The sequence below is a fragment of the Crotalus tigris genome, unplaced genomic scaffold (assembly GCF_016545835.1).
Source record: "Crotalus tigris isolate CLP2741 ecotype Arizona unplaced genomic scaffold, ASM1654583v1 scf7180000017666.379230911805:20528666, whole genome shotgun sequence".
Lineage (NCBI taxonomy): Eukaryota > Metazoa > Chordata > Lepidosauria > Squamata > Viperidae > Crotalus > Crotalus tigris.
In genome coordinates, this window is record NW_024096552.1 from 2,017,593 (window position 1) to 2,029,929 (window position 12,337).

A 12,337-nucleotide genomic window follows, 5' to 3' on the forward strand; every position below is an offset into this window, starting at 1 on the left:
GAGAAGAGAAGAGAAGAGAAGAGAAGAGGACTACTGTTGGAAAAAGAGATTTGTGAGGTTCAGTTATAATGAATGGAGCAAGCCCTTCACAGACAAAAATAGAAACATTTTGTTTTTATATCAAAGGATCAATAATCTACTTCTCAATTATAGAAACTGAATGTTATGCATATCTCTCCCCCCGCTTCCTTTGAATCAATATTGACATCTGGCAACTGTCTTCAGAAGTCTCTGCAGTTTTCTTAGCAAGATTTCAGAAGTGGCTTGTCATTATCTCCTTAGAACTGAGAGAAAGTCACCTAGATGGCTTTGTGTCCAAGCCTGATGCCTTAACCACTATACCAAACTGGTTTCAAGTGATCCATTATCTTCATTACCACTAACCAACATGCAACTCAGACAATCAGAGGCCACAAACATGCACCTAATGGATGGCTTGTTCTCCAGCCACAAACTGCTTTGTTTGGCATTTGGAATTTTTAAAAACATTTGAGCAATTTATGCTCCTGTTGTTCCAGAAAGATGGAGACTTTTTACCTAATGTGTAAGCCCAAAAATCACACCAGAATAGTAGAAAGGATTGAAACTTTTATTTGCAAATAAAAGGTTGCTCAGAAGCAAGTTCTAACATAAGCAGACTCCTGCTTAGAATGGACCTCCTTTTATACAACTTTAAAAAGATACATGGCAGTCAATCAGTCATGGAAGCATGTCTATGGAGATTCTCAATCATCCAGGTCATGGTTATTCCAAAGGTGCTTTTTCCAAAAGGCAACTGAAATTTGTTTATTCCTTTGAAATCATTTCACTTCTTTTCCAAGAAGCTTCTCCATTTCTGACTGATGGGAAATGGAAAGATTTATATTCTTTGCAGCCATCTGGTCGAAAGCATTCTGAGAATTGTTCATTAGCTCTCTGAGACTCAGTAATTGAAACCCTACACCTTTGCCTACCAGCAAAGAGGGAAAACAACAAACACACATCAAGGAAGCCCTCAGAACTGATAGCTATCCTAACTAGCCATTCATCAAATCCACAAAGAGATCCAGCAGGTGCTTCTTCATAACAGACAAAAACAAACAGAGCAATATTGTCATATCATACGTTGCAGGAATATCAGAAAAGTTTAGGAAGATTTTCAACCAACATGCACACTTTAAACCCAGGAATACATTACGACAGAAGGTTGTCCACCCCAAATACAAAATACCGAGACACAAATAGAACAATGTAGTATATGCAGTGCAATGCAGTGAGACGTGCAGACATTGGGTAAACAAAATAACCATTTCACAAACACATGGACAACACAGGAGAACAGATTCATCAGGACAGGATTCAACAGTGCATCTGCCCCTGAAAGCAAAGGTCACTCTTTTGAAGACAACAAAGTTCCATTCTGGACAGAATGGATCACAGGTTTGAAAGAGGTGTCAAAGAGGCCATTTGTGTTAAAATTGAATAGCCTTCCCTCAATGGAGGGGGAAGAATATGACACTACTTTTCTCCTGTTTATAACACAATTCTTTCAGTAGTCCGGAAAAGGTTCCACACCCCTTTACATTCTGATTCAGGTGACTCTGAAGTTAGAGATAAACTCTCGTCTCAATGACTCTCAGAGAGCTAACAACCAACCCTCAGATGGCTACAAAGAATATAAATACTTCCATTCCTCACCAGTCAGTTAGAACTAAAGAAGCTTTTTGGATGAGAAGCTTTCTTGGATGAACCAAGAAAGTCCAGTTGCCTTTTGGAAAAAGCACGTTTGGAACAATTATGGAAACATAGAATGCTATAAACTAATCATAAAAAGCAACATCATGCATACATTTTCACTAGTCATAATAACCTAGTTCAAGTAAAGGTTACAAGATGTGTAAGGATCTTTATCTTATCAATAACATTTCTACACTAAAAGAATTTCTAAATAACTTGGTACCTAATCTCATCAATCCCCGTGGTGAGTAGGCATTCCAAGGGAAGAAGGCAGGAAGCCTGGTTTTCATTTATTACTATGGCCTCCAATATCTATGTGCTAAATAAAACAATACATGAATAAAAATGGGTTATCAAGGCATGAATAAAATATGAATTAAACTAGAGTAAAATAGACTGAATCATCACACCTATGTGAAACTTTATATTTGTTTATTTGTCTAAGTATTTGTATCCCACCTTTATTATTTTTACAATAACTCAAGGTGGTGAGCATACTTAATACTCCTTCCTTCTTCTACTTTCCTCACGGTGGAGACGATTTTCCAGAATGGAAATTGCTTTTGTTAGAAAGGATTAGAAATTCCCCTTGGAAGGGATAGAATGTTAATAGCAGTACATAAAAGCGCAGCATGGAAAGCCAACCTAGATGATGTTTGGAATATTCAGAATGCATTTGTTTTTGTGCTGGAATTCTTGGGCTATAGTTTTGTAGACAGTTGTCATTGAATAGCTTAGAATCATAAAATCATAGGGCTGGAAGAGACCTTGGTAATCTTCTAGACCTGCCCAAGGCAGGAGACCATATTGCATCCCAGACAATTCTAAATGACTGTCCAATCTTTTTTTGAAAACCTGGAAGTTTGATTCTATACTATAGGCATCCCATCATCTAAATATTTAAAACCAAGCCAAAAGTTCATTTCATATGGCTTTAATTTAGAATACCTCTTGGAGATCTTCATGGTAGCAAAGCAATAAACTAGGTCTAAGCAGCAATTAGTAGACTAGGAAACATAGAAACAGCGATGGAAAAATGTGTGCAAAATAAATCTATCCTGCCTTCTACAAAGCTAGAAGCAAAAAGCATCTCTGATCAAAAGTCCTCTTGGTGCATTACAATATAGATGCCAGGTTGTAGACCAGCAAATTCTATATAGAACTTCTGATCAAGATTCAGCATGGATTGGTTCCATTTGCAGCCACAGCCCATTCTCTGCCCGCAGGATTAACTCTGGCTTGCGCCGTACAGGTCGGCTCTCATCCAACCGCACCACAAACCTCAATAATGTCAGTGCCAGGGTCACCTTCATCTCTGCCATGGCAAAGTTCTGCCCAATGCAGTTCCTGCAGGGAAGAAAGACTCCAGATCAGTGGCTTCTCTTTTTCTATAGCTCATTGGACAAATCTAGCTTCATTAAGGGTTTTTTCCCCATTAGAGACCAAACTGGCTGCTGTGCTGAAACTTTCAGCATGTATTTTCATGTTCCTTGCCCCCAAAGCCCCCGTTCCTTGCCCCCAAAGCCCCCATTAAGAATGTCACATGGATATCCTCCAAAATCCTTCTCTTTTTTTCTTAACAACTATTTTGTCTCTAGCTGGATATTTGCTTACCTTGGTCCTGCAGAAAAGGGCACAAAAGCTAGTGGATGATGTGCTGAATCAAAGCGATATGGGTTATAGACCTTTGAAAGATAAACAGATTAGATGAGTGGGTTGAATGAGAAGATGTGAACTTAAGAAGGAACTGATAAATACCAAGTGTTTCATTTATTACATGCCATTTATCCAAGCATAGGAACAGGAGTTGGCATTCCTAAGAGTATTCATCAGACAGTGAGGACCTGGAAGATCAGTTCTGCCAATTGATGATCTGGGAATGGGGGCTAGTAAAAGTTCTGACACAAATAGGAAGTCCAGCACAGGACTTTCTTAAACTTAAATCATAGAATCATAGGGCTGGAAGGGAACTTGGAGGTTTTATACCATTCTGGACAAATGGTTGTCCAGTCTTGAAAACCTCCAGCGATGGAGCACTCACAACTCTAGGAAGCAAATTGATTATTTTTTGATTAATTATTAATTATTTTCACTGTGAGGAAATTTCTCTTTAGTTTTAGGTTCTCTCTTTAAACAGCTTCAACCCATTGCTTCTTGTCCTGCCTTCATGTACTTTTGAGAATAAGTCAACTCCCTCTTCTCTGTGACAGTCCCTCAAGTACTGAAAGACTACTATCATTCAGCCCCAATCTTTGATAGGCTAGACATACCTCCCTCCCTTAACCATTCATTCTACAGTTTAGTCTCCAGACTTCTTATCATTTTTGTTGCTCTGCTATACATACTTTCTAGGGTTTCAGCATCTTTTTGTATTATGGTGATCAGAATTGGATGCAGTGTTCCATGTGCGGCCTTACTAATGCAATATAAAGTGGTACTTTCACTTCTTGTGATCTTAATGCTATACCTCTGTTGATGCAGCCTAGGACTGTATTAGCTTTTTTGATAGGTGCAGCACATTGCTGCCTCATACCTAAGTGGTGGTCCACTAGGTAGGACACCTAGATCCTGCTCAGTTATTATTTTTGAGCCAGGTACTGCCTTCTCTATATCTGTGCATTTGGTTTTTCCTGACTAAGTGCAGAACCTTAATTTTCTCAATTGCGTCTTGTCAGACACAACCCAATGCTCAAGTCTCTCAAGATCCTTCACAATACTGAGCCAATCTTCCAAACTGTTAGCAATTCCCCCCAACTTGGTGTCATCTGCAAATTTGATGATCCGTCTGCAAATTCTATCTCATCATCTAGATCATTTATGAAGATGTTGAAGACCCTGGATCCAAGACAGAACCTATATATGCTTCCCTCCATATAGATGTAGTTTCATTTTTTTTTGTAAAAAATTTTTATTTTCAATTTTACAATGCATTACATTCATAAAAATACTTCAGATAAAAAATAAAACAAATTGATACACACAACTTTCGGTATTGCTCACCCATTTCCCCCCATTGAGGATTACTCCTTGGAGGTGTTTATGGAAATGATAGAACTATAGAGATCATTCTCCTCTTGCTCTAATTCTGAAAACATTTTGTGCTAGGAAACTTACATAAACTTTTTATGGGCAGATAAACATCTGTCCGTAGAATACGTCTGTATTACACACTAAGCAAATAGAACCTCTCTGCCACAATTTAAAGACTAACTGATGCTTGACATCACCTTCTCTCTGCCATTTCAGTCAGGTAGCAAAAATGCATTTATTGATTCCTGCTTGGTCTTACGGGCAAAACAGTGCGTGCTGCACAATTCATAGGTTTGAGGGAACAAGGCTCACTCAAATGAAACCTTATATGCCAGTAATCATCTTACATCTGACAAAAGAGAATTTTTTATGCAAAATTGACCCAAAGTTCTGAAGATCACCCCTCCCCAAGCTCCAAGGGAATTTTATGAGTTGGATCCTGAGAAGCAAGATGTCTGAAAATAAGAAATAAAATGTTATCAATGAAATGGCCTCAGTTACAGAGCTCAAAGGGAGAAGAATCAGCAGGTAGGTAACATTACAATTTTTCCATCCTCCCTCATTAAAAAATTAGCATTAAATATAAAAACATTAACATCAATAAAACAATCACAAAGCACATGACAATGAACAAAGAGTTTTTGAGATGATGCAATTCAATAATTTACTTTTTGTTTTGTTGGAGGAAAAAGCATAAACTGTGTTATGTCCTGAGCCTGTGGAAGCAGGCTTGGGGCATTGCAACGGTCCTGGGCAGGTGCAAGCTGCCCGGGACCAGACTGGCTGTCGCCAGCACTTGCGCGCAGGCGCGAGTGCTGGCGCACCAAATGTTGCAGATTGGCCTGGGAATGGCCTATAAAAGAGGCTGGGAGATTGGGCGTTGTCGGCGTCTTGTAACCAGTATGCTGAACAGAAATAAAGAAGTTCCTGAGAACTACAACTGCTTCTCGTGTCATTGCCATTTCACGAAGGACGCAACACTGGTGACAAAGGTGGGATTGCCTTACATCGACCGAAGACAGGTGTAAGCTTACCCGAGAGAGTCCTGAGCGGTAGGAATGGCGTTGACTTGGCAGCTACCCGCCAATCCAGCGAGCATCGGGGGTAGGCTGGCTGATAGACCCTTCCTTTTCTACAAAAATGGCAAAAGTAGGAAGACTTTCAGAATTTGACGTCTCGCATCCGGAAAGATGGGAATCCTACGTAGCCAGGGTGGAAAACTATCTTAAAGTCAACCAAGTAAGAGAAGATAGTTTGAAAGCCACCACCCTGCTGTGCATTTGCGGTCAAGACGCATTCGAAATTGCTGAAAACATAGCAGCACCTGTACCTCTAGAATCTGTTAATTACACAGATCTCAAAAAACTACTCAAGGAACACTTCCAGCCCAAGCTGTCTGTCATCGCTTGGTGCCACACCTTCGAACAGAGAGATCAGCAACCCGGAGAATCAGCCAAAGAATATATTGCCGCGCTGAGAAAAGCCGCTAAACACTGCGAGTTCAAGGATCTAGAAGAACGGCTGAGAGACAGATTTGTATGCAGACTGAGGCATAGAGAATTACAGCAGAGACTTTTTGCTAAACAAGACTTATCATTCCAAGATGCCTTGAGAGAGGTTACTGCAGAAGAGGCAGCGGGCGGCACCATCAAGAACATGAGGCCGATTAGAAGCAATCCAGAGGCTGCATCCGTGTACCAGGAAGGAGCCCAAAGGAACCCAGAGGAGGATCCTGATGATGAAGTAGACCGTCTCTACCCCACGAAAGAAAGGAAACAGAAAGGAAGCTCTTCAGCTCTCCCCAAGTGCCTTGGTTGTGGAGGTCGCCACAAGAGGACCGACTGTAGATTCCGCTCCGCTATCTGTAGGGCATGCGGAAAGCAGGGACACATTGCAGCTGTGTGTCTGGGCTGTCGGAAGGTACAACCTCAGGAAGAATTGCGCCTGAAAGGTACCAGGGTTCCCAACCAAAACAGGGTGGGGTTCTGCGCTTCGCGAAGAAGCATTTACAAGACAGGCACAAACAAGCCCATCAAGAAAAAGCTGTCACTTGGTTGGTTTGGAAAATTGAAAAAAATGTCTAGTACTCCAAATCTTACAAGGGCTGGAATAGGGAGAAAGCAGACATTTCAAACTACATTGCTGGAACCAGGTTCTGTTAGGCAAAGATCACTAGAAGAAATGGCTCAAAAAAATAGGGAAAACCCACTTAAAGACTTGCAACAAATGCTGCAATCAATGCAAGAGTTAATGTGTAAAAACCATGAAGATCTGAAAAAAGAAATAGGTGAAATAAGGAATGATACAGGTGAACTTAAAGATAAAATTAAATCTATGGATGGGAAATTTGAATCCTTCCACCACCAACTTATGAAAAATGAACAAAAACTAGTAGAAATGGAGGAAAGGATGGATAAAGAAGAGCAGAGAGTGGATGAAATGAATGAAAGGCTAGTTCAAGCCAATAAAGAATTAGAAACCACAGTTATTTCTTTGGAACTTGAGAAGGCTGCTCATTATCTACGGTTTCAAAATGTAGGAGAGATGAAAGGTGAAGACCTCCCAGTAATAATGTCAGATATTCTAGCAGGAGCGTTGGGGTCTACAAGAGAGGAGATGGCCAATGAGATAGATGAAACCTATAGAATACACACAAATTACGCAAGACGACACAATCTTCCCAGAGAAGTGCACATTAGGTTTATTAAGAAATCAGTTAGGGATGAAATTCTTTTCAGATTCAGAGATGATACACTGGAATATCGAGGTAAACAGCTGATTGTACTTAAACAAGTGCCCAAAAGAGTGAGAGACCTGCGAAGGCCTTACCAATACATAACTTCCAAACTGATAAGGAAAAATATCAATTTTAGATGGCTAACTCCGGAAGGAATTCTGGTAACATGGCAGGAGAAAAAGTTTCGCCTAGACTCAATAGAAAAAGCAGAGGAATTCTACAGGGAAAACTTTGGTAGTAAGGAAGATTTAGTTGAAAGAGAAGCAAGAGAGGAAGGAGAGACACTGGTGCAAGCCATTGAAGCTAGAGGTAAAAGAGTTGAGCTTCGAGAGGACACTGATGAAGGGAAAAATGAAGAAAAGCAGGAGGAGAGTAGGTTTAAGGAAATTAAAGAGGCTAGACCGATAAGATCAACAGTGGAAAGAGGGAAGGATTTACAAACTCAAGAGTCTAGACCAGCAATAGTAACTAGATCTAAACATAGATAAGGAGGGGAAGAAATGTGTTGAATCTATATCTATCAACGTTAATGGCCTCAACTCTCCAACAAAAAGGAAGAAGTTTTTCAATAGGCTCAATAAGATGAATTTAGATATAATAATGTTACAAGAAGTCCACATTAAAAAACAACATCAATATTTATTAAATTGTCCTAAACTGGGGAATATGTTCGCAACACTTTCGCAATATAAGAAAGGAGGTGTGGTAGTATATATTAAACAAGAAATTGTGGCTAAGCAAATTTATAAGGACAAAGATGGCAGAGTTCTAATTGTGGAAGTAATTTTGAATAAAACCAAAATTCTTTTGGTTGGAATTTATGCCCCGAACGAGGGGCAAAAACGTTTCTATAAAAAACTCTATAACATTATTAGCCAATTGGAACATGATAGCATTTGTATAATGGGTGACTATAATGCAATTGTGGATAATAATCTAGATTATAAATGTGGAAAGAATAGAAAAAGAATTAGAGGAACAATATCTGATATTTTCTTTAAAATGGTAGATGAGTTTAATATACAGGATATTTGGAGAGAAAGGAATCCTGGGAAAAAACAGTTTACTTTTTATTCTGGACGTCATCAATCTTGGTCCAGAATTGATATGGTGTGGATGTGAGCTGACTTAAATTTAGAAGTAGAGGAGATTATGATTGATACAAATACCTGGGCTGATCACAATCCGATTAGAATTAAATGGAAGGGGCAAAAAAACACGAGGAGATGGACTCTAAAAAGGGCAATCTTAAATCATAAAGAATTCAAATCAAAATTAGAAGAACAATTGGATCTGTTTTTTAAGTCAAACAAGAAGGAGGATACAAACTGCCAAAATTTATGGGATACAACCAAAGCCTACATGAGAGGCGTTGTAATTTCTTATATGGCTAGGCAACACAAAATCAAAACACAACGCCAAAGACAACTGGAAGAAGAACTACGTAAAGTTGAGGATAACCTGCAAAATGAACCACAAAGATGTGATTTGAAACAACAGATTGATTTAATTAAACATAAGATGGATATTATTACGAAGGAAGATCTAGGACAGCAGATAAAACGTACTAAACAAAATTTCTTTGAAAATGCCAATAAACCAGGGAGATGGTTGGCTTATAAAATCAAAAAACACAATAATAAGCAGAGAGTTACCAACCTTTATAACGCCAAAGGTAATATGGTGTGCCAGAACGAAGGAAAAAAGCTAGTGGCATATGAGTTTTACAAGAATTTATATAAGGACGACGAAAAGAGAAATAACCATGACATAGTACAGTATTTACAACTAGTTGATTTACCCAAGGTGCCAGAAGAATTTAAAACTCTCCTAAATAAAGAGATAACACATTTAGAGCTCTCGGTCGCAATTAAGAAACAGAAGAATAATAAAACACCTGGGCCAGATGGTATACCTGCAGAAATGTATAAAATTGCACAAGAATCTTTAAGCCCAATGCTGTTGGACTTATTTAACGAGGTTTTAACCCAAGCTAAAATACCAGCTTCATGGGAAGAAGCCTTCCTCACGTTGATTCCTAAAGAAAACACCAATCTGACACAAATTAAGAACTATAGACCCATTTCTCTTTTGAATTCAGATTACAAAATTTTCATGGCAATAATGGCACAAAGATTGGAAAGGTTCTTAGTGGATTTTATACATATTGATCAAAACGGCTTTCTATCTAAAAGATATATAAGAAACAATATTAGGACTGTTTTGGACATATTGGAATATTATGAAGTACATAATGAAAAGCAAATGTGTTTAATTTTTCTTGATGCCCAAAAAGCATTCGACAATGTAAAATGGGATTTTATGTTTAATCAATTATTGTATATGGACTTTGGGGAAAATTTCTTAAATATGTTTAAATCAGTTTACTCTAAGCAGGTGGCCAAAGTAATAATCAATGGAGAACTGACTGAGAGTTTCCAAATGCAAAAAGGCACAAGGCAAGGCTGCCCACTATCACCATTGTTATTTATATTATCTCTTGAGGTATTAACTAGAGCAATCCGGCAAGATGAACAGATCCAAGGTCTAGAAATCAAGAAAGAGACATTTAAAATACAAGCCTTTGCAGATGATTTAGTTTTTATTATTGAAGAACCACTACAATCAGGGATTAGACTGATGGAAACATTGAATAGATACGGGGAAATAGCAGGTTTAAAAATAAATAAAGAAAAAACTAAAATGCTTGTCAAAAATATGACTAAAATACAGAAAAATGAATTGGTTGACAGAATTGGTGTTCAAATTACAAATAAAATTAGATATTTAGGGATACAACTGACTGCCAAATGCGCTACGCTTAAAAGGGATAACTATGATAAGTTAATAGAACAGATTCAAAAATACTTTGATATTTGGACTAACCTACAGCTCTCTTTTATGGGCAGAATTGCGGTGATTAAAATGAATGTGTTGCCAAAAATCTTATTTTTGTTCCAATGTATACCTATAAAATTAGACAAGAAATTTTTTCAAAATTTGAACAAAATGATGTGTAAATTCATCTGGCAAGGAAAAAGAGCAAGGATTAAATTAAAATTACTACAGGACTCAAAGGAAAGGGGGGGATTTGGTCTTCCAGACTTGGAGAAATATTACCAGGCCGCAGCATTAGTATGGGTAAGAGATTGGATATTACTAAAAAATAGGAGACTATTGTGTCTGGAGGGCCATGACCTACAAATAGGATGGCATGCCATATTATGGGATCATAAATATAAAGTACATAAATATTTTCGAAGTCACTATATTAGGCAAGCTCTTATTGATGTATGGACAAAAATTTGGCAACCAAATTATACCCAAGTACCTAGTTGGATCTCACCGTTAGAAATATATGTACACCCAAAATTTACTCAATTAGACAAGATCATAACATATAAAAATATCTTAGATGAAAGAGGGGAATTGAAATCCAGGAAAACCATCCACGATGAAGGGATAGAATTAGAATGGTGGGCATACCTGCAACTGCAGGCAAGATATCGAAAAGACAAAAAAGAGTTAGGTATTAAATTAGAACCAATAGAATTGGATAAAATAATTTTGGGGTCTGAGGATAAAATGATTAAAAAATTATACTACTATTTGCTAGATCAGGCAACGTACGAGGAACAAGTAAAAGTGACTATGTTGAATTGGAGTAAGGATTTTGGTCTTAATTTTGATCTGCATATATGGCAAGAACTATGGGCAAGAAACAAGAAGCTTACTTTGGCCACCTCTTACAAAGAGAACCTTTACAAAATGTTTTATAGATGGCATCTCCCACCCACAAGATTGTCTAAAATGTATACCAATGTCTCCCCTAAATGTTGGAAATGTAATTTGAAAAGTGGAACTTACTATCATATGTGGTGGGAATGCACGCGAGCTTGTGATTTTTGGAACAGGATTAAAACATGGTTGGAAGAAATATTAGAGCAAGCGGTAGAACCAAAACCAGAACTCTTTCTATTAGGTTTAACTACGCAAAAACATGACAAAGGCGTATTTTATTTAATGCTACACATTTTAACGGCCTCCAGGCTGGTTTTTGCTCAAAATTGGAGGAACAAGGAAACCCCAACGGAAGAAGAGATCCTGCATAAAATTCTAATATGTGCTGAGATGGACAGGCTTACAATGATTATGAAAGACAAAACGGAACACGAATACTTCGAAATCTGGGGCAAATTTTACCGCTGGTATGAATTAAGAACTGCTCGGACTTCAAACTAATGGTAGAATTAAAAGATATACATAACTGTACATATAATTGTATATATAATTGTATTGTATAAAAGATGAGGTTTATATAGAGGTTAAGAACAATGTATAAAATTTTTGTACTATGATAGGAACTGATAGAAAAATTCACTCTGGAATGTTATGTTTGTCCATTGTTGTTTTAATTGTATTATGAATAAAAATTTAAAAAAAAAAAAAAGAAAAGAAAAAGCTGTCACTTAAAGTGAAGCTACAAGGGGTTCCATTGGCTATGGAACTGGATACGGGGTCTGCACTTTCGATCATTTCTATGCACACGTTTAGGAAGATTTGTTCTGGCAGCGGATTTCAGGCCAAGCTGAGGCCTTCCGACATTGTGTTAACAGACTTTCAAAACTCCAGAGTGTGTGTTAAGGGGGAGGCCACCCTTAACGTACAGTATAAGGATTTTGAAGGTCCACTAGATGTAGTAGTGGTAGGGGGAGAACGAATGAGTCTCATAGGACTCGATTGGTTTGAGGCCTTGGGAATACACGTCACAGGGCTCAATAGTTTGCAAACACTTGACCTACAAGAAGTCTGCAAAGAATTTGCAGATATTTTCAGCCCCCAGCTGGGCACATA

At 38.1% G+C, this 12,337-nt stretch overlaps 1 protein-coding gene across 4 annotated transcripts in view; it reads right to left on the reverse strand.

Annotated features, from left to right (window-relative positions):
* Positions 1-570: 570 nt before the first annotated feature.
* Positions 571-12,337, reverse strand: part of LOC120305080 (cytochrome P450 4F22) — a 119,020-nt gene continuing 107,253 nt past the window's right edge. For all 4 annotated transcript variants that reach the window (XM_039336434.1, XM_039336435.1, XM_039336433.1 and 1 more), the window contains 2 exons: positions 3,331-3,401; positions 571-3,063 (listed from right to left, as the gene is read on the reverse strand). In XM_039336434.1, the coding sequence (XP_039192368.1) occupies positions 2,886-3,063; positions 3,331-3,401 (249 nt within the window). In that variant the 3' untranslated portion in view covers positions 571-2,885. The remainder of the gene's footprint in view (positions 3,064-3,330; positions 3,402-12,337) is intronic.